This window comes from Polyergus mexicanus, unplaced genomic scaffold (assembly GCF_030449975.1).
Source record: "Polyergus mexicanus isolate NDT 795.1 unplaced genomic scaffold, iyPolMexi1.0 SCAF_2, whole genome shotgun sequence".
In the NCBI taxonomy this organism is placed as follows: Eukaryota; Metazoa; Arthropoda; class Insecta; order Hymenoptera; family Formicidae; genus Polyergus; species Polyergus mexicanus.
In genome coordinates, this window is record NW_027223322.1 from 6,461,305 (window position 1) to 6,484,815 (window position 23,511).

The following is a 23,511-nucleotide window of genomic DNA, read 5'->3' on the forward strand; positions in this document are numbered from 1 at the left end:
TAGCAAGCTTTGCTTGATTCTTGCCGGCAATCTGCCAGCTTAATCGGTAATAACAACTCTTGTACCAAATTTGTAGCCTTTTTGCTGACAATAATTTGTAGCAAGCACTTGGCAATATCTGTTAGAACAGACCTGGCTGACTGGGTATACATATTTGAATTTTCCATATGTAAAATATAAATCCAGAATATATAAAACTTATCTTTAAAAAAATTAAATATTGTAAATAAAAAGATTAGAATTTTTGCAATACCTTTTCTAAGTAGTATTTTAACATTTTGTAGTTGACACCTCCAAACATATGTTTCATATTTTCTAAAGTTGCATCATAGGCTTCAGTTTTAACCAACGCAGCTGCCAAATTATTATAAACTTTTATACGATCCTCTAATAAAATCTACAATTTAGTATCACTAACCAATTCTTCCTCCTCATTTTGATTCAAATTTGAATTACTTTTTGTCGATGACAGATATTCTAATGCTCTCTGATAACATCATATTGCAAAAGGCACTATCCAAATAAACCATCAATTTCTATATTTCTCATTGATTTAAAAAATATGTTCAACCATTAAATCAAAAAAAGTTAAATAGATTAACAATAAGTCTTGTCCCTAGAGAATTTAGTCCCTAAGAAAATAAATAACCTTTATTATAATTTATAAACAAAATTATTACCTTATTTCTCTTCTTTGACTAATGCTCAACATTTCTATTTCAGGCTCTAACTCTGATGCTTTCAAATCAAATGTATATAATGTAATATTTATGATAGAATTCCCAAGATTTTTTTTACTATATTAACATAAATATGCAATTTATTGTTTAGCCATTTGTAAGTGACCTAAAAATATTAATTACGCATTAAGTACATTTATATATAAAATATAAATAAACATTCACACATTTCCAAAACTATATATATATATATATTGTGCGTATCGTAGGAACAATATTGAGATATAAAGGGAAATATGTAAAAGTTTATGCAATTTCTCTGTTTCTCTCACTCTACTGAATCCAAAAATTATATCCAGAAATGAAGATATTTACTACAGAATTAATGACTTTAAAGGATAAAATTGCTAAAGACGCAGAAAAGAAAAACACCTGTTTTTACTTAATTACTTATTTCCATCATTTGCTTTTATTTGTACCTATATTTACTTAATTGCTTACTTTTATCTTATATTATTTACTTTACTTTTATCATTTGCTTTTATATCCTTTGATGGATTTCTAATATCTTCAACTACACCTAACATTTTGTAATTTAGATGCTTATCTTTTTCTGTATCTTTAGCAATTTTATCTTTTAAGGTCATTAATTCTGTAGCAAATATCTTCATTTCTGGATGTAATTTTTGAATTCAGTGAAAAGAGAGGAAGAGATTGCATAAGCTTTTGCATATTCCCCTTTGTGTCTCAATATTTTTCCTACAATACATACAATATACATATATACACATATTTGCATTGTTTCTATGATACACATAATATATATATACACACATATTTGAATTTCTTACATACAAAATATAAATCAAGAATATATAAAACTTATTTAAAAAAAGATTAAACATAGTAAATAAAAAGAAGATTAGAATTTTTGCAATACCTTTTCTAAGTAGTGCTTTAACATTTTGTAGTTGGCACCTCCATGTTTCACATTTTCTAAAACTGCACTTTCTAAACTGCGTAGGCTTCTGTTTTAATCAACGCAGCTGCCAAATTATTATAATTTTTTATACGTTTCTATAATAAAATCTGCAATTTAGTATCACTAACAAATTCTTCTTCTTCATTTTGATTTCAATTTGAATTACTTTTTGTTGATGACAGATATTCTAATGTTCTAATGTCTCCGATAACATTATATTGCAAAAAACAGTTTTATTCAAATAAATTATTAATTTTTACATTTCTCATTGTTTTAAAAAATAAGTTTAACCATTATAAAAAATGCAAAAAAAGTTAAATAGATTAACAATAAGTCTTGTTTCTAGAGAATTTAGTCTCTAAGAAAATAAATAACCTTTATCATATAATTTATACACAAAATTATTACCTTATTTCTCTTCTTTGACTAATTTAACATTTGTATTTTAGGCTCTAACTCTGATGGTTTCAAATCAACTGTATATAATGTAATATTTTTGATAGAATTCCCAAAATTTGTTTTGCTATATTAACATAAATATGTAGCTTATTGTTTAGCCATTTGTAAATGACCTAAAAATATTAATTACGCATTAAGTACATTTACATATAAAATATAAATAAACATTCACATTTTCAGAACCAAAAGTAGCGAGTAATTTTCAGATCCACAAAATGTTTGTATACACTATAGAAATGCTTTGATATGATTTTATCATTTTATTATTCTATTTAAAGCAAAATAATAAAAATGTGTATCCAATGCTGCTGTTCTTATGATATTTTTGGTAAAATTCTCACAAGATTTATTTTGCTATATTAATATAAACTCATTGCTTTTAGTCATTTGTAAATTAACCTAAAAGATTAATTATGCACTAATTATATTTATATATAAAATACAAATAAACATTATATACATGAATGCGCGTTCGCGCGTATAATTACTAGCTTATTGTTATCGAAAACATGGCCAGGCAAAATCTCCAAATATTCCTTCAATTTATTCATAATCATTTCCCAATAATGTATTTATCACAAATATGTTATAATTCATAATGCACAGATTCACTCCACTTCTTCCTTTTTCTATGGCCACATTCGATCCAAGCAGGATGGATGATGGATACACTCCGGCCAACAACTGGTTGAAATATGAGTGAAAAATCAGTGGAGGGAGAAATTGCGTTATATATTTAGATTGGAGGATTTGAGAAAGGCGTGGAGAGGGTGAATAATCCCAGAGGAGGGATTTTTAAGAATTTCTTGCGTCTTGAGTGGTGGAATTTTTTCGTATTTCCTTAATTGAGATAAGAGCCTTGTCCTTGGTTCATTGAAGCGAGGGCAGCTCCTAAAAACGTGGTCCACGTCTTGTCTGGATGAGCCACACGAACAAGAAGGATGTGCAACTAAATTGCATCGGTGTAGACTGTAATTGAGAGCGTAGTGATCAGATCTAATCCTGCAGCAAGTAACGATGCTCTCTCGAAGTTTGAATTTGTGAAACCAGGATTTAAGGGTGATTTCCTCAAATAAATTAAAGTACTTGGCTCCTTTTTGTTTTGAAGTTTTAGAAATTTGCTAGAGTCTTCTATGTATTTCCCAGGGTTGGGAAAGTTACTTTATAAAAGTAACTCGTTACCGTTACCGTTATTTTTTCTAAAAAGTAACTCGTTACCGTTACTCGTTACCAATTTTAAAAAGTAACTCGTTACCGTTACAGTTACTAAAAAGTAACGAGTAGTTACAATTTCCGTTACTTTTATACAATACAAACTAATAAATTATTTTGCATAAGAAAAACTTTTAAAAAATTGTAAGCAAGATTTCATTCAAGGTTTATTACAAAATAAATGATTAAATTTTATCGAAATTCTTTATTAATTTTTAATAAAATTTGTTGCTCCATAGTATCATCATTTAAATGCCCTCTTTGTGGTGTTAATACAGAGCCACCGATGCTAAACATTCTTTCTACAGATGCACTGCTTGGTAGAGCTGTATTATATTTAATAAAAAGTTTTTTAAGTTTTGGATAGTCGTTTAACATTTCTATATTACAATTATTTGATTTTAAAAACCGTTGCAATTCTTCTTATTCAGATTCATTTTGCACCGTTTTTTGCTCAAAAATGAAAAAATCATCGTGATCGTCAGATTTTCCAGCTTTTGAAGAATTTTTAGTTGATCGGATTCCCAATAAATCCTCCAAGTAATTTTCAGCACGTTTTCTTTTTTCTCCGGTTAACCAGTTTAACTTAAATTTTGGATGCAAACATGCTGCTATTATTAATTCTTTTGTTTCAAATATTGTAAGAAATCTAAAATCAAATATAGTAAATTAAGCGACATTGTTTGTTTTATTGAAATTAATACTTTTGAATCAATAGTTTAAAATAAAATAATATTTTTCAATTAAATCCTTATTTAAAATTAAATAACATATGTATTAATCAAATTAATAAGTTACCTTTTATTTAAACCTTACTGAATAGCTTCAACTAATGAATGGCAATCTATAATTTTCGTTGCAAGGTACTTAGAACTGGTAGTAAATGAGAGCTCTGCTTTTCCGAAAAAATAAAGCTCTCATTGGATATCGCGCGTCGCGTCATCGCACTGGTCTGCAAGAGCCATAAGTTGATCAATCACATTCAAGCATTTTTACAACATAATAAGAATGCTAATTGGTCGATTTGCTTACGGCTTTACGGTTAAGATAAAAATTTTATCACGCACAATAGCAAGAATAATATCTTAAATAAATCAAAAAATTTGAAAAAAGTAACGATAAAAGTAACTGTTAAATTCGTTACTCGTTACCGAAAAATGTAACGAAGTTACTTTTTCCGTTACAAATAAAATTTGTAACGCCATTACCGTTACAGTTACCGAAAAAAGTAACTGTAACGGTAACGGCGTTACAAGTAACGCGTTACTTCCCAACCCTGGTATTTCCTCCAAAGAATGGAGTAAAAGTTAGAGTGAGGAAGCTGCTTTGGGGACAACTGACCTTTGGTGATGGCTTTTTTCGCCAGGTAGTCTGGCTGTTTCGTTTTCTAGGATGCCTATATGTGCCGGGATCCAAACAATGGTGATCTCGAAGCCGGCTGTTTTGATCTGATGAAGTTTTTGTTTTATGGCATAGATAATGTAGTTGTATGAATGAGCTGGATTAATTGAGAGAAGAGCTTCGGTAACACTTTGGGAGTCGGTGAAGATGATGGATCTGGGGGTGGAGTTAGTTAGAATGTACTCTAATGTATGAAGTATGGCGAGTGCTTCAGCGGTAAAGATTGAAGAGAAGGAGTAGGACGTGAATAGTAATTGCAAATGAGGAGAAAGAGAATATATGGAGAGTATACGGTTGTATTCTTGCGTAAGAGATTGCAGAAGAACCTGAATAGAAGAAATTTTTTAGTTGGGTTGACCTTCTGTGTCCTACGTGAATACCAGAGAAGAGCGTAGAGCTTGTCTATGAGGAGATGAGAGTCCAGAGAAAAGATTTTTAGAATATATGTAAAGGAAAGGAAATTAAATCTAAGCTTTAGGGAATCCTCTCCGGCTTCGGCCAGGAAGATGTTCGTGGGAGTGGTTCTTCTGAGTCCTAAGCAAAGGCGTATAGCGCGGAATTAGATTTTTTCTAGGTTGTACATTGAGGAGTAATTATTGAACAGAAAGGTAAGACAGCCGTACTTTGATTAGAGATTTGTAGATATTCAAACGGGAGCTCTCCCCACTATGTTCCTCTCAGGATGCTAAGAATGTTAAATAATTTGGAGCAACGAGCAGAGACAGCACGGATATGATCTTTTCCAGAAAGACGAAAGTCGAGGTGGATCCCTAAAAATTTGCAAGAAGGTGAAGATTCAAAGATAGAGTTGCCCACGTTGATAAAATATGCTAAAGGGTTGATGCGTTTTTTGAATATGACCAGAGAAGATTTAGAGGGTGAAACCGAAAAACCTTTGGAGGTGAGGAACTTGAAGGCTTTATATTGCACGATTTTTTCAATTCCAGGAGAGCATTTTCGATCATGCTAGAACTGACGAATATGGCAATGTCGTCCGCGAATTGGACAAAATCGCATTCCTCCCAAGATGTGTTTGTTAAATTTGGATACGTAAATGTTAAAGAGGACGGGACTGAGAGCGTAACTGCTGGACATGTTAACATCTTCTTGAGGATTGTTGGTAAAGGATCTTAAAATCCTACGGTTTAGTCTGTTAACTGCTACCACTTTAATGGGGCTACTGATAGTGTCTCTAGAATCCTCTGGTCTGTAAGATGTAGGGGGCATGTCCTTGATAATAGCCTTCCGTGAAATACGGAAAGGAGGAATAAAGGCTTCTAAGTTTTTGGCAGCGAGCCTCTGATCTTATACTAAGGTGTTAGCTGCACTCCCGGATTTGAAGAAAACTGACACTTTGGAGAATCCTATTCCTTTGATCTCGAGAATATTTTGAATGTCAAGGCTACGGATGATTCTTCTTGCGGAAATTGGATGGAGCGGACCCCTGGGTCCGACATTCGTTGAACGTGGACGTCGAAGCGTCCGGTATTACCATCCAAATAACGGTTGTTGCGAATGTTATCTGTCAGTGTGAAAATCGATCCGGTAACTGAGCCAGGGTGTGAGTTAATGCTCTCATCCGATTCCGAGCGACAAGTCTTAATAGCAGGAGGATGTACCTTCTATCCCCCGGGACGTTTATGACGATTTTTTTTGTTTGTAAAGGGCGAGGAACGAGCTTCTGAGATAAACGAGTTAAGGGCGGCCTCAACTTGAGGGTTCTCGTTTTCTTTGTCCATTGTTAGAGAGGATTGTAGACGTAGTAGTAGTAGTAGTAGTAGTATTACTTACTTGCAAATTCAAGAACAATCCCGCGTGGATCGAAGGATCCCTCCTGTGGGAAAGTAAGAAAATTAAGGTAAAATCAGGAGGGATGTGAGAGATGAGTAGAGGAGGAAAAAAGTGAAGAGAGACGGTGTTCTCTCGAGAAAGCAGAGAGAATTTGGCTGCAAAAGCCGCGGGCAATGGCGGACAAAGACGTCGTCACGGCCGCACTCGAAATTGTTGTAATAATTGAACGGCAAGCTTACGGACGCCAAAGTTTTTCTATTCCCGATATGGCACTCGGTAGTGAGGCAACATAGGACTATATAAAGCACTAGAGAAAACCCAGAAATGGGTTAATTTTACTATTTGGCAGGAGGCATTCAAGAGTACGTCTAAACGCTAATAGTCCGGGAGGCAGCGACACTTTTTGTTGCATCATTTCAACATGCAGAGTTTATCATTTTTTTACAGTATTTGTGTTAAAACATAGCAAAATGGCCGTCAGCTGTTGCACTACTTATTCAGGACGATAAAGTCTGAAATATGTAAAAAATAATAGTATATTTGACTTATATCAGCAAAGCTGAAACTTTTTGAAATATTAGTTTACTGCATAAAACATAAGAAAAATGCAGTCAGCCACTTTATCTCCTGTTCGGTATGCGTCAGCTACGCATGTAAACATGTTAAAAAAATGTAGTCAGTTGACTTATATCAGCCAAGCTGAAATTTTTTGAAATGATAGTTTAGTGTATAAAATGTAAGAAAACGCAGTCAGCCAGTCATCAGAGTGTTCAAACGTCTAACTGACGCGTTTAAAGATGCAGCGCGGCGAGCGCGGCAGTCGCACGCACCATAGCGCTCAATACTATTTCAAGGATTATTTTCCATGCATAGTCTATATCAGCAAAGCTGAAATGGTAGTTTAGTGTATAAAATAACAAAAATATTAATTTTGAAGTTTTAACTAATTAAAGTTTTATATAAAGTTTTATTTATTATAGATTCTAATAAAAATTAAATTTCTTTACAGTTTTATGGTAATTATAATAAAAAAATTATTTATAATATATTATTATAAATGGTACACAAAAGTAAATAAAAATACAATTAAAACAAAATCAAAAATAAAAATATAAAATCAAAAATTACAATAAAAATAAAATCATAAGTTATAATATACAGGAGGTTCATTATATTGTATTTCCTCCTCCATCACATCCAATGCGAACTCGTCATCATATTCGTTATATATTTCTTCCTCTTCATCATTATGATCTTCATCAAATGTTATATCATTAACTGATGCCGGTAATTGGTCACTCTCAAACTATTTGAAATCATATGTTTCGTCATTTTCTTTCCAGCCACACTCTTTTGGAGACAATTCCGTGGGACATCGAAGATGCGCATTTCTCCAAACATTTGCAATGTACGCTGTTCTTTTTAAATTCTGGCGCAACTTAGACTCACACGATGGCAAAATAGATGCATCGAAATTTTTGGTATGAATGCGGAAGAGTTTTTCATTATCGTGAAATTTGTAAACCTTTGTACAATAAATATCTTTAGTCGTACTTCATTAATCTTATTACTTTCTTTACTTCCTAAAATTTTACATACGAATTCTTCCAAAACATCGAACACTGAGCTTTTACAGTTTGGAAAATTGCCTACATCTATGTGTGCTTGTATAAATTTATCAGAGCCTTGCAGTAAGTTAAATAGGTGTTTTTTTCCTTTTCGGAAAAACGCAGAATTGAAATCGCATCCTGTTAATGCATGGAAGGCAGATAGGGAAATGCATAAATTATCTCCCAAATTTTTGTGCAATTCTGTTACATTTGTGGCGGTCCGAGAAACCACCACAATAACGCGCGAGCTACCCGGTAGACACGCGAACGAATTCTCACGCGGAGCACGTGAAACCCGCGCGCGAGCACCGCACGAGCCACGAAGACTTGCCGTGAGGCGGCCACGAGCGGGAGTGGGCGCCAGCAAGTGAAATCCAGTGAGTGGGGTTTATAAGACGGCGTACGGCGAGAAGATTTTGATTCGCGGCTCGCTCTGACTGCGGAAAGGACCTCCTGCCCGATAGTCAGTCCGAGCTTACGGATTCTTTTGGGTATAGCGACGGCCTACGCTGCCTCCGGTATTACCGCAGGACCACCTGAGCCTTCCTCGACCGCAGCTGCCTCCCACTTCACCCGGGACTAGACGGCAGCCACCCTGTGAGGAAGAAAAGACTCTAGGATCTACAAGCGACCGAGTGTGCACGGACTACCGAGAGTGGAGACTACACCGGACTGAGCTGGCGCCGGTGCAATACACCCGACCTCCACGTTTCCTCCTAAGCCAGTGGGACGTCCGGGTACGATGCTACACGTCACCCTCAACGCCGTGGGGCCTGCCGCCACAGCTCTTATCACCGCTTGCAGCCTCGCCGATCCTACATCGAGATTGCGGAACTCAATCACAGCCGGCCACACGAGTGCACAGGCTGCAGTACCAGCCCCTGACGCAGGCTGACAACTCCACACAATCGGACAGCGATTGGGAAGACAGCACACAGGACACGGCCACGCAGACGGAGAGGCAGCTTGCGAGGAACGCAGCTACACGCCACCCGGGATTCCACCAGCGCTTCGACACGTTCCCGTACCCTTGCTCTCATACATCGGTTCCCTCCAAATAACCCGAACTGAGCCACGTATCACTTGGCGGGAACGCCCTCAGCGTTAGCCCGTAAACGGCCCTTTTCAGGGCCACCTAAACTTAGTAACTTAAGAACTGTAAATATACTATAAATATATTTTTATCGTTGACACTTAGAAAAGAAGTCTCGTGATTGACTTCACCTCTGTACGCTCGACCTATCCCTCGCGCCATCTTCTGAAGGCGAACACGCCTCTACATACCCACAACTGGTGACCACCGACGCGGAAGATGCCAAGGGATCCGGAGAAGACGAGCATCGTCGACGACGACAGCACGAGCGTCAACAAGATCGGCATAAGAATACCACCATTCTGGCCGGAGGACGCAGAGCTATGGTTCGCGCAGCTGGAAGGAACATTCATCTCATGCGACATAACAGACGACGCAACGAGATACGCATACGTCCTCTCAAAGATAGAGCCGAAGCAAGCCAGGGAAATCAAAGACATCATCACCCAGCCGCCACTAAAACAGAAGTACGAAGCGATAAAGAAGGCTTTAATTCAGAGACTCACGGCATCCCAGGACCAAAGAATCAAACAGCTCCTCGAACATGAAGAGCTGGGAGATAGAAAGCTCTCGCAGTTTCTCCGCCACCTCAAAACCTTGGCCGGCATAACGATTTCGGACGAACTACTGCGTACATTATGGCTAGGTCGATTGCCAATGCAAATGCAGGCCATTTTAGCAATCCGGGCGCAAGACAAACTGGAAGACGTCGCAGAACAGGCCGATAGAATACATGAGATAGGCAATAGACCAATGGAGGTAGCAACCATGCAAGGGGTAGTCACGCCAGCACGAACGACATGGGAAACGCAAATAGATGCATTAAGAGATCAAGTCGCTGCCTTGACAACACAGGCCACAAAAATGACTAGGAAGTTCCAAAGAGAACAGCAAGGGAAACGACCACGAAGCCAATCGAGAGACCGACAACGTAGCAGGACACCAAGAAGAGAAGGCATCTGCTACTACCACCGACGCTTCGGAGCAGAAGCCAAGAAATACACGACCTCGTGCTCGTTCAAAAAGGAAAACGAGGAAGCCAGTCGCTGATGGCGGCAAGCGACATAGGCTCAGAACCACGCCGCCTATATATGACGGACCGGAAGACGAAAATAAGATATTTAATCGATACCGGATCTGACATAAGTGTCTACTATCTAACATAAGCCCGTCTACCCACGGGCAAGAACACAAGGCCGGAAACAGGCGGAAACATATCAACTATTTGCAGCAAACGGATCAACAATATCCACCTACGGAGCAACAACCATACAACCGGACTTCGGGCTACGTAGGGCATTCCCATGGCTATTCATAATAGCCGACGTCACACAGCCAATAATAAGGTCAGACTTCTTATCGCAATATCACCTCCTGCCGGATGTAAGGAATAAGAAGCTAATCGACGGAAAAACAGGCCTCGCGGCACACGGATCAAAAAGCAACCATAAAATAAACTCCATCAAAGCAGTAGTTGGGGAAACAAAGTATGACAGCATAGTAAGAGTACCCAGGAATAACGCGACCAAACGGAAGGAGCCAGACAGTCAAACACAACACAGTCCATTACATACAAACCACAGCGGGACAACCAGAAGCATGCAGACCAAGAAGACTATCTCCAGAGAAACTACACATCGCAAGGACGGAATTCGACCTACTGCTGCAGAAAGGAATAATCCAGCCATCGAAAAGCCCATGGTCAGCACCACTTCACATGGTGCCCAAGGGAAAAGAAGCGTGGCGACCGTGCGGAGATTATAGAAGATTAAATAACACACAATACCAGATAGTTATCCGATACCGCACATAGAGGACTTCGCGCAAACACTGCACAAGAAAAAAGTTTTCTCAACGCTCGACCTAGTGAGAGCATATAACCAAATCCCGGTACATGAAGAAGACGTGCCGAAGACAGCAATCACCACGCCATTTGGACTATACGAATTCAAATTCATGCCGTTTGGACTTCGAAACGCAGCACAAACCTTCCAAAGATTCATTAACGAAATAATAAGGGGACTAGATTTCTGCTATGCATACATAGATGACATATTGGTAGCATCAGCAACAGAAAAAGAACACGAAAAGCACATGAGGGAACTTTTCACCCGACTAGAAACCAACGGGGTGAGAATTAACCCAGCCAAGTGCACCTTCGCAGCCGCACAGGTCAAATTCTTGGGCTACCTGGTCTCAGCAGAAGGCACCACACCGCTACCAGCGAAGGTAGAAGCAATAAAAAACTTCCCTTCTCCAAAGAAGGTCAAACACATGCGACAATTTCTGGGAACCATCAACTTCTACAGACGTTTCATCCCAGGAGCAGCAAAGGACCAAGCAACATTGAGCGAAGTATTAAGAGGACCAAAGAAGAGAGGACAACAACCAATCCAATGGACGCCAGAAATGAAAGAAGCATTTGTCAATTGCAAAAACAGCCTATCTAGAGCAGCACTCCTAGCACACCCAGATCCAACAGCAGAACTGACCGTAACAACGGACGCCTCGGACATAGCACTAGGAGCGGTCATTCAACAGAAAGTTAAAGGGAATGGCAACCACTAGCATTCCTAAGCAAAAAACTCAGCAGACCACAAACGAAGTACAGTCCATACGATCGAGAGCTACTGGCTATATACACAGCGATCAAACATTTCCGCCATATGCTAGAAGGGAGACGGTTCATTGTATACACGGACCATAAACCAATCATCTACGCATTTGACCAAGATCCGCTAAGAAGCTCACCACGCCAAGCACGACACTTGGAGTACATCGGCCAATTTACAACAGACATTCGCCACATAGCAGGGAAAGAAAACGTAATAGCCGACACCCTCTCCAGAGTAGAAGCAATAGAAAAGGCAGTTAATTTCGAAGAATTGGCAGAAGCACAAGCGCAAGACACAGAAATGCAAGAGATGACGAAAAAGAAACAAAGTCTGCTGCTCACGAAAGTCGCAATACCGGGATCGACAACAACATTGTACTGCGACACGTCAACACCGATAACACGACCATACGTGCCACAACAATTCAGGAGGAGAATATTCAACTCCCTACACAGCCTAGCTCATCCAGGAGCAAAGGCATCAGCGAAACTAATATCGCAAAGATATGTATGGCCAAGAGTACAACAGGATTGCAGCAGATGGGCCAAAACTTGCATGCAATGCCAACGAGCAAAAATCACACGACATAACATAGCACCGATAGGAGAGTTTGATCCACCAACAAGACGCTTCCAGCACATACACATGGACATAGTCGGACCAATGCCAACATCCAATAACAAACGCTACTGCCTCACCATAATAGACCGTTTCACAAGATGGCCGGAGGCGATCCCACTAACAGACATTACGGCAGAAACGATAGCAAAGCACCTGTTCATAAACTGGATCGCGCGATTCGGTGCTCCAGAAAGAATCACGACCGACCAAGGAAGACAATTCGAAGCAGATCTTTTCAAACGTCTAACGCAAATGACAGGCTCAAAACATATAAGGACAACAGCATACCACCCGGCAGCTAACGGGATGATAGAACGTTTCCACAGGCACTTAAAAGCAGCCATCAAATGCCATCAAACAGAAGACTGAACAGAAATCCTCCCAGTCGTATTGATGGGCATCAGGGCCGCCTGGAAGGAAGACATAAACGCAACAACGGCAGAATTGGTCTACGGAGAACCGATAAGATTACCTGGACAATTCTTGGCAGGAAAAAGCAATGACACAGAAGACAAAACCAGCCTCGTGAACAGACTACGAAGCATCATGACAAAACTCAGCCCAGCCATCAAAAGGCATGGACAACGAGCGACGTTCATCTACAAAGACATGGACAAAGCAGCAAAGGTTTTCGTGCAACACAGCGCACCATCAGGACCACTACAACTACCATACGACGGACCTTATGAAGTTCTAAACAGAAACGAAAAAACATACAAAATACGGATGAACAACAAAACAGTCAACGTATCAATAGACAGGCTAAAACCAGCATACACCATGGAAGAAGAAGAAGAAGGACCACAAGCCACTAGCCAAGAAACAACAGTACGACCAGCCACGACAAGAAGCGGACGAGTATCTCGCCCGCCAATCAGGTTCAACACTTAGGAGGCTTCCATACAACCAAGGGGGTTCTGTGGCGGTCCGAGAAACCACCACAATAACGCGCGAACTACCCGGTAGACACGCGAACGAATTCTCACGCGCGGAGCACGTGAAACCCGCGCGCGAGCACCGCGCGAGCACCGCGCGAGCCACGAAGACTTGCCGTGAGGCGGCCACGAGCATGATAGCAAATTTGTGATAATTCTCTGTATAGGATGAATTAGAAACTCTGCGACAAACTCGGACAATAAATCTCACAGAGAGGAATATTTTTTGTAAAGCAATCCATCATGTTTTCTGACGCGTCGTTTAAGAATATGCGACCGAGCAGACAAGAGTCTTAGGTGGCATTTATTATAATTATGAGATGATGATAATATATGAATAATTGAAAATGAATTCATAATATAATGAATATATGAATTTTATATATATATATATATATATATATATACTATGATAAAATCAAAAGAGATAATTTATGTGCAATATTATAGATTTGTATTCAAAATATTTATGCGACACAAACGGATATCTATGTAAAGTCATTGCTTCTACGAGACGGTAGAACAGAAATAGAATAGAAATTCAACATATTTTCTGTCCCTGTACATATTTAACACAATGCGAAATCTTATATTTTATTGCTCTTTCCAAAGTATGCACATATCCTTGACTCCATTACTCTACATAATGATATCGGTAATGTAACTATAAAGCGTTTTGGTAATATACCGACACTTTTAGTTACACTTAGATGAGAGCGTTCATCCGTCGGAATTCGCCCGTCGCTCCGGCATCCTCTTAAAAGGCATAAACAATTAACATGTATGTAAAAATAGTATAAGTATGAACGAAGGAAAATCATTAGCAGTGAATCGTTGATGTATTGAACAGTTTTTTTGTTAAAGCAGAAAACAATTAATTGATTTAATAGTAAAACTTAAGATTAAGGGCGACCTCACCGATTTCAATAACCTTGGTATACGTTGTCAAAGACAGAATTCTGAATAACTTTTTCTTCTAATTTAATCATCGCTCGTTGTTTACTACAAAGTTATGAACAATTAATGATAATGACTGACTGATGCTTGGGACATAAAATTGCGCATATTTTCACATGACGCGCGCGCGCGCGGAGCGGTGCAAGGAGGGCCTTTGGCTCCCCTCCCGCATCCACCCCGCCAATAGGCAGGACAGACCTCGCTTTACAACTGACAAAGTATGTGCTACATTGTAAAGCAAGGTCCACCCTGCCTACTGGCACCCCCCCCCCCCTGTGTGTGTATGTGCGTGCGGTATTATTATGGCTGTTCATATATACTTGCGATTCTATCTATACGGTGTCAAAAATGTAAATTATATCTATAATATTTATATTGTTAATAACTTTTTAACGGATCGTGACCGCAACTTATTTCAAGGTCAAGGTGATTCAGGACGATGACCTCGACAACATATGTCAAAATCAAGGTCATACGAGGGGGGTTCCCTTTTATTCAGGTTTACCCTATATAATAAAAAAGTTGTGTAAAATTACAATTATAGTGGCTTTTGGCTCACTATAAATCTTATACTTTTTTATTTATTATTTATACATTAATCTACAGTCTACCGAAAAACGACATGCGTTCCAATAACGCCAAAGAGTAAACAAATACTTTTAAAAATGTTTTTGAAAAAGTTTGGAAACATTTTTAAAAACATTAAAATAGTGAGTTAAATTACTTTTTATTTATTACAAAAAGACCTAAATTTTAACACATAAAAAATGTTTTTTAGATGTGTATAAATGCGTTATACAAATAATTATTTTTTATCTTTAAAAAATTTATTTTACATTTAAAACTCAGATTTTTTTAAATAAAAAGACATTTCTATTAAAAAATATATTTTTAATATATAATAATTTCATACATATAAGATTTTATCACACAGATACGCATGCACGCATCCGCCCATGCGTGTGTGAGAGAGATATAAAATGCATATATTACATATATTAAATCATTAAATATTAAATATTAAAATTACATTTTTTAAAGATAAAAAAGATCATGAGTTTTAAACGTGAAATAAATCTTTTTAAATATTTTGCACATATTACATATTTTTAATTTTATTACTTAACACAGTGTACTTTAAAAATTTTTAATTAAATTTCATTTAAAAAAATTATTTAAGATTTTTAAAATTTAACCTGTTCTTTATTTTTCACAAAATTCAACTTATTTGTTCATAAAATAGTTTGACATTTTGAAGAATCCGATTTATGTCGTGTTTGATGTTATTTTAATCGCAAAAATCTTATTAATCCATTAAAATTATTTTTAAACGGATAAAATGTAAAATAAAAAAGTTTTTAATGATTTATATGAATTTAAATATTTTATGAAATAAAAACTAAGACTTTTATTTCTTCTTTTACCTTTTTGAAAGTAATTGTAATGGATTTATGAGATTTTTATACTTAAAATGACATCACATACGATATAATTCGGATAATTTTTACTTAGATAAGTAAAAAAAATTTTTTATTTGCATCTAATTAAAATTTATCCAAATATTATGGTGTTTGGTGTTATTTTAATCGCAAAAATCTTATTAATTAAATCAGTAAAAATTTTATAAAAATTTTTGTATTATTCGATAGATGCACTCCAAAGCATTTGATGGAGTAATCAGGGCGAAGAATCTTGGTTTTCGAAGCAAAAATAGCGTCAAACGGAGCGTATCTATTGTTATATATTTATTTTCTAAAGACTTATTATAGTATTATATTAATTATCTTATTGTTTTAATTATGCTTGTGTAAATTTGTATGTAATAGTCTTTAATGTGCATAGGTGCGCACTAAGGGCATCCAACCGAATTTATAAATCAAAAAATTAATTAAATTAATAAGTAAAAATAAATTAATAATAAAAAGCTATAAATTAAAAGCATAATTTGATTAAAATGTATGATTGCTTAAATGCTTGATATTTTTGTTCCAAGAATAAAAAAAAAAGTAAAAGTAATTTATTGCAGATATTTTCTACATTATATTCATTTAAGACTAAGAAAAATTTATTTTAGGAAATTTATTCCATTGCACATGCGGATATACGTAAAAATATTTTATTTAAAATAAAGTATTTTAAATAAATATTTTAAATAAATATAATTATTAAATACTTTAGTGCAAATTTGCTAAGTAAAGATTGAGAACGTAGTTACTGTATTGGCCGCTAACCACGGTATGGCGCTGAAATCAGTAAGAAATGCCGGTCTTGCCTTAACGCAGGCCTTTGGCTATCTGTCTATTAATCTGTGGTACTACCACTATCGAAAAGATCGAAAAGTGGATGTAGCACGGATATAAAACAAATGACGGACAGTATCGAAAAGTGGATGTAGCATGGACATGAACCATATGGAGATTTGATTAATACCCGTATTCATAGTCCTTCCTTATTTTAAGGACGGAGGAAGCCTCCATGAAGGATTCCTTGAATCTGCAAGGCCACCTTGTTTCATAGATGGACCTCGAGTCTCCCTTTCAGAAGGAAGGAATATTTTAGGGATTTTTATGCTGCCTGCAACTAATTTCATATAATACATATGAAAACTTTTTCGTATCTTCAAAAAATTCCACGAGATTTCCCAATCGCGAATGTATCTTTTCGGAATCCGCCACAGAATCCGATTCTCTGGATTTTCGTCTTCAAATCCATCGTCAGAATCATTTAAAAATTCATTGTCCATTATCCCTTTTTCCTTTATACACTTTCAGTTTGAGAGCGCGACAACAAATAACCACAAAACCACAAATGTAACGAAACTAACTTTTGGAGGTTATATTTGGTTATATTCTGCGTATCGTCTGCTAAAAAGGTCGCATCACTCCTCAAGGAAGCTCGTGACCTTCCTTGAGATAAGGGAGTCAATAAGATTCCTTGTTCGGTCAAGGAAAGTTTATGAAACGTGGAACGAGGAACAAGGAATCCTTATTCCTCAAGGACGGACTATGAATACGGGTATAACAGTACCGAAAAGTGGATGAGTATTTCCAATTCCTAAAAGTGGATGCGCGGCGCTGCTCTACGGCCTAGAAAAAACGTCCCACGAAAATCGCCGGCATTGCTTCTCTCAGGCTTCTCTCTGATACTATTAAACAAAAGGAGTGGGGATGGCTGCAACCAAGATCGGCCAAAAAGTGCAAACCGGCCGCAGGCCTGACTTATATGATAAGTCGTTGGACAGGGTTCTTATTCCTACCGTAGCATCTTTATTCCCATGTCGCCATCGTCAACTCGGAGTTTCACGGCGATTACCATAGACATAGTATATCTAGACCGAGCGTTTACCTTTATTTAAGGAGTGGGGGTAAAAATGCACGTAGAAAAGGACATACTCTATTTCGTGCCCCTTACGTTCTCTTTCGCTCGCACAGAGCATAGCGCTTTCTTTCGTTATGCTACGTGCGAGCGAGAAAGAACGCAAGGGGCACGAAACAGAGTATGTCCTTTTCTACGTGCACCTCGGCTCGCACTCCTCAACACTCGATCTATACTATGTCTATGGCTGCGGTCGAGAAGACGATAGAGATGCTTCGCAGCATTGCATTAACCAATCAGAATAAAGAAATCTTTATTCTTTGTGTCCTGATAGATCAATCAAACACTTTGAAGCATTTCTAGACCGCAGCCTATGGCGACTACCCAGGAGTCTTAACCTACTCCTTTTTATCATTGAATGATAATTGTAATTTTTTATATATAATGTATTATATAGTGTTGTGTAATGAAATATATCATATTATCTCAACCTTAATATGCTTATTATGCATAATTATTTAAAAAATTATTAGTTCGTCTATTATAACATAAAAAAATACAATTAGATATCATTTTTTATTCTCCTAAAGTATTGTGAAATACACATATAAAGCATAACAGGTTTACTCAAAAGCTATAAAAATATTAGTATAAAATGTAAACCTGATTATAAAGTGTGTTAATAAGAGTCCACCATATATTTCCAATCGCACCAAAAATATTTAAAGAAAATTTTATAGAATTTTTTGATATTTTTACTTTTCAGTAGATGATATCACTTCAAATTTAATATTATGTTTATTCAATTGCTCGATCATAGAAGTTTTACCGAATGCAGCACCAGGTGTAAGTACTCCTCCGCTGTAAAGATATAATTGATAAGAATAAAGTCAAAATTTAACTAATTAAATTATAATAGAATGGACAGTTATGTCTTGTTGATAATTGATGAGTAACTTACTTGTCAGGTATTTTATCAGCTTCCTTAAGAATTGTAATTGCCGATAAGGTCACTGCGATGCTAGTTATTTCATATACATTAATACAGCTAATTTTTGTAATTACTTTTTTATTAGGTGGATCTGTGTGCTTATCTGTAGATTCAGCCAATTTTTCAGTCCATCCAAGGGCTTTAAATGTTATAGAAAAACCCGCTTGTTCGTGCGTTTCCCGTTTCGGGCTTTCGTGGCTTACAAAACCATACGAAAATAGACCCGGATACTGCAAACATTACGTTTGATTATTTTGTCTTGCTTTCACTCATAAAACGTAATTTTATAAATATATTATACACATTATACTTGCATAACTATAAATACTTTCACACACACTCACATACATACTTTCAGAAGTAAATTACGACCGAATGCTGTACGGGTCATGAGGGCGAAAATCATACCAGCAATAGCAATCATCAGGAAAGAAAAGAAAGATCTAATAGTGAAAAGCATATATTAATACAGAAAATACTTTTCAATGTTTAGGACATTTCTATTAATACAATACTAACTGAAATGTGATGTAAGTTTGCACTTGTACAGGTCTCTCTTTGTATTTATCGTACATGAATCGTTGTGTACGCAAGGCGACACTACGATCGGCACCCATAAATAGAGTTGACCATCCTTCAGAAACATTACTTCTATGTAATATCCTGCAATAAAGAAAAATTGCAAATATTAAAATATATAAGAATTGCAAAAATAGAAATATTTAAAAATAACGAAATAATCATGGGTTTCGTCCTTATTTCTATTTCAAATATCCTTAGAAGAGATAATGTTGCTTATTATAATAATGAAACTTTTACTGCACTACTTATCTTCGTCTACATGATATGTTTCATTAACATGAAATAATATGTAAAAAAAAAAAACACATGCATATTCTTTATAATAACATATATATTATATATTCTTACATATAATTTTTAATCATGTGAAACATATATAAAATCGACTTATAAAATTATATATGATGAAATTATATATATGAAATTGGAAAACAAGCATACATACTTTGATTTCAGTTTTGGTGTGAATTTGGGTAATTTAGTAGGATATAATTTTGTACGCAGTGCTCGTAATTCGTTCATATAAGCCATGCCATATACTGCAGACTCCCAAGTTCCATAATTCAGAAGAGAACCTTTCACATTTCCAGTTGTCCAAAATTTTAGATATGTTTCAATAGTATTGATTTCTCCTCCAAATGTTTGCTGTGTAAATATGATTCCTAAGTCGGCAGGAATACTATCAACGCCACAAGCACTCACTATATAAATACCAGCTTCTTGCGCTGCTTTGTTATATTCCAATTGCATTTTTTCCATATACTGTAAAATATTTAAAATATCAACATATAACTGAATATTCATTATGATATTTGTTGTGAAGATATGTATATTTTATCACCTGAGGTTCGCCACTAACATCAACATGATGAGTACGAGTAGCAATACAAGCCTTAACAATTGGTTCTCCATAAAATCTATATGGACCACAGCAATTAATAATTATTTTTGCTTGTTTCGTCATTTTTGTAAGGGACTCTTCATCCTTTATATCAGCCACAATAATAGGTACATCATCTAAAAAGTAAATGTCCAATATATAATAATATTACCATTAATAATATGGAAAATGGTCTAGATGCTCTATCGCATCTTGAAATAAATAAATTAAAATCTTAAGTTCTAAGTCTTAAATTAAAAACATAATAAATTTAATTTTACCAATATTTGAGGCAAATTCCTTGATGACAGCTTCCAAAGCTTCCTTCCTACGACCAGCAACACCAAATCTTAGCTTGTGTTCCTTGCAGAGATGTACTGCATCTTTCATTACATATTTTCCAGTATATCCAGTAGCACCAAATATTACTATATCCAAACGGTCGTCCGTCATTTTTTTAGTAATCTATAGCAAAACAATATTTGTTAGCAAAAAAACTTACATTTTTAATTTGACAAAAGAGCTTTTTTTATTTTTGGGCATATATGAATAATAAATACATCCGGCGCGAATGTGATTAAACCGGAAAGATTGAACCCGAATCTTTCTAGGTGACCACACTATTACCAAGTCATTTAAATTCTATTCAATGACGTTCTTTCGCTTATGTACTTATACATAACGACAGTATGCCTACATATTAATGAGAAAATTTCACAGAAAAAATTTAGAAAAATTTAAGAAATAAGATTTAAAATTAATATTTATATAAGAAATATCTATGTTTTAAAATTATATTATTAAGAGACACAAAAAAGGTAAGAAAAAAAAGAGAAAAAGAAATAGTTTAATAAATGTTAACATTAAAAAATTCTAGATTAATATTAAATACATTAAAAGTAAAGAAATAAAGAGATATTGTTAGAAATTATAATAATAAAATTTTTATAAACATTTTAAGATATTTATAAATGCAATATACTATAAATCCAACCTACGACCATATTTTATATAATTAATAATAACGTTATTGGCGATTTTATAAGTTCTAATTAATCACTATTTGAATTTTACTCGGATGATTATTCAGTTTTATGATTCAATTTGTACATTCATTCAACATCATTTATTTGTATAACCGACAACTCGGATTATGTTATACGTGACATATAAAAAAAAAGGAGATAAATCTTAAAAAATTATCAATTACGTATTCATTAAACTTATGTACACGAAGTACGATACCTTGATTAGATCGAATTAACTGTGAATCTTCTTCCCAAAAAAGTGAAATTGCGTCGCACAAAGTAATAGAGCTGATTACGTACGTGTCCTGCAACGAACATCGACAAACGTCAGCTATCGACTACCACTATTGATAGACACAAGTAAAAAATGGCATACTCATTGTATCAACGATATCATTGGCCAATACTACTGAAAATGGTACACTGGAGAGGGACACGCCTATCTAAACATGTGTATACGCATTTAATTATCACTAGCTGACGTTACTGCGAATACATATTAGTATTGACAATATAAATTTAAATTAAATTAAATATTTATATTAATGCATCATGCAAATTGTATAAATTATAAAACAATAAATTATAATACAAAAATTATAGAATTTAAAATTATATTGAAGAAATAATCAATAAATTTTAGTTTTTTAAGGCTGTAAGACAAGATTATAATAAACGATATAGTTAATGAATATTCACTTCGTTAATAAATATCGGAGATTATGCGATTAAAATTGATATAATATATCATATCACTTCAATCATTTTTTTAGATCGAGAAACTTTTTGACTTAACTTATAAACTAAAGACAATTACTGATTTATCACGCTTTTGTCCTATAATTAGTTCACATTTTTAAATTATATAGCGATTTATAAGACTTTAATTTTTTATCGCGTTATAAATAATAATATTGGTTTTCTTATACAAGAATACAAATGATGCTCACTATTATACCATGAAAAATTTTTCTGCAGATATATTTTCAGAAACGCTGAATAATCTACAATAGATAAAATATTGTTGTTATAATCGCTTTACATATATCTTAACATGCACGATTTTAAACTATTTCACTATATATATCATTTATATTTATTTTAATCTTTGAATATTTACAATGTATCTTTCTCCTTTCCTCTTTGCTTTGTAATCGATATCATTACCACTGTTTTTCATATAATCGGCCACTATAATGTAATAAATTATGAATAGCTCATTATTTTATTGGAACATTATTTCGCAAATGAAAATCTATAGAATCTACCAAATCTCCATTACCATTCGATTAATAACGTTATCCTGTCTCTGAACGCGATTATTTGATTTAAGACATAAAATATAAGAATTAGCATTCTTCTTTAATACGAATCAATATAATCGCGAATATATTTTGCTTATTAAATACATATCATTATTTACACAAATGCACACGAAAATTGCAGTTTGACGAGCATAAAATAATCTATAAAATAAATTATTTTGTATATGCTAATAGACACAATATTCAGCATATAATCTCGATAATCTTGAATTATACAGGATAACATACATTTTCAATTACGAAAAATCTACAATGTTATACACGCGCGCGCGCGCATATACATACACACATACATACACATACATTGTTCTTTTATTCTCATAAAAACTATAATTGCGATAAAAGCCCGACTTTCAACTGTTTGTTTTTTTATAAATATAAAATTTCAGAAATTATATAGAAATTATCAGTTGTTTTTTATTAATTGGAGCAAAAATGATTAATTATCCCTATAATCGTTTCTTTGAAATCTATCAAAACTTTTCGAGCTGAAAAATATTAATATTCTATACACAAAAGATTTCCGGTTATAGATAATATAAAATCTATTATATGTATACGATTTTTTTTTCTTTTTTTGACTAACGCAAGATTGAGTTATGAATGTCCTCATATCCTATTAAATAAAGAAAGCGTAATGCTGTATTAAGTGATTCAATAGTTTGATACAAACAGAATATAATTATTGGTCTTATGCTAATATTTACAATATGTCACATTGGTTTTATAGCTTTATGTTAAAAAACTATTATATTATAAAATAATAAACGTAAAAATAGTATTCTTGTCTATTTCTATTCTCTTTGAATCACAAATGTCAGAAGACTATGGAAAAAAAGTGTGGCCTGAATTGTATTTATTTTGATTTGCATGTAGATTAATTTCGATGAATACTAAATAATACAAATTGTCCTCCTGCTATCAATATTTTGTTATCAAGAAAAATAGATTGATATATATTGCCCGATTAAATTGAGCAATTTCATACAATTGTATTTCTTTGGAATACATATTCATTTAATATATATTCAACC

General features: G+C 34.9%; 3 protein-coding genes, 1 long non-coding RNA gene and 2 pseudogenes across 4 annotated transcripts; 2 read left to right on the top strand and 4 right to left on the bottom strand.

Moving 5' to 3' along the window:
* Window positions 1-397: 397 nt before the first annotated feature.
* LOC138941461 (peptidyl-prolyl cis-trans isomerase FKBP8-like) lies at window positions 398-2,678 on the bottom strand (annotated as a pseudogene).
* An 820-nt stretch (window positions 2,679-3,498) lies between these two features.
* Window positions 3,499-7,599, bottom strand: LOC138944746 (uncharacterized). Its single transcript, XR_011448861.1, has 3 exons — window positions 4,675-7,599; window positions 4,132-4,285; window positions 3,499-3,982 (listed from the first exon to the last, which is right to left on the bottom strand). It is a non-coding gene; the product is annotated as an uncharacterized lncRNA (long non-coding RNA).
* A 67-nt stretch (window positions 7,600-7,666) lies between these two features.
* On the bottom strand, window positions 7,667-9,390 carry LOC138941465 (uncharacterized; annotated as a pseudogene).
* Window positions 9,391-9,447: 57 nt separating this feature from the next.
* Window positions 9,448-11,796, top strand: LOC138941471 (uncharacterized). Its single transcript, XM_070311176.1, has 3 exons — window positions 9,448-10,270; window positions 10,460-10,948; window positions 11,018-11,796. The coding sequence occupies exons 1-3, from the start codon at window positions 9,448-9,450 to the stop codon at window positions 11,794-11,796; spliced, it is 2,091 nt and encodes a 696-aa protein (XP_070167277.1).
* Window positions 11,797-12,857: 1,061 nt separating this feature from the next.
* On the top strand, window positions 12,858-13,355 carry LOC138941483 (uncharacterized). The gene has a single exon (XM_070311200.1). It carries the CDS (start codon window positions 12,858-12,860, stop codon window positions 13,353-13,355), a length of 498 nt encoding a protein of 165 aa, XP_070167301.1.
* Window positions 13,356-18,228: 4,873 nt separating this feature from the next.
* Pu (GTP cyclohydrolase punch) lies at window positions 18,229-21,511 on the bottom strand. Its single transcript, XM_070315702.1, has 8 exons — window positions 21,370-21,511; window positions 20,406-20,589; window positions 20,086-20,261; window positions 19,690-20,006; window positions 19,182-19,325; window positions 19,015-19,105; window positions 18,633-18,892; window positions 18,229-18,532 (listed from the first exon to the last, which is right to left on the bottom strand). Exons 2-8 carry the CDS (start codon window positions 20,575-20,577, stop codon window positions 18,427-18,429), a joined length of 1,266 nt encoding a protein of 421 aa, XP_070171803.1. The 5' UTR covers window positions 20,578-20,589; window positions 21,370-21,511; the 3' UTR covers window positions 18,229-18,426.
* Between the last annotated feature and the right edge of the window lie 2,000 nt (window positions 21,512-23,511).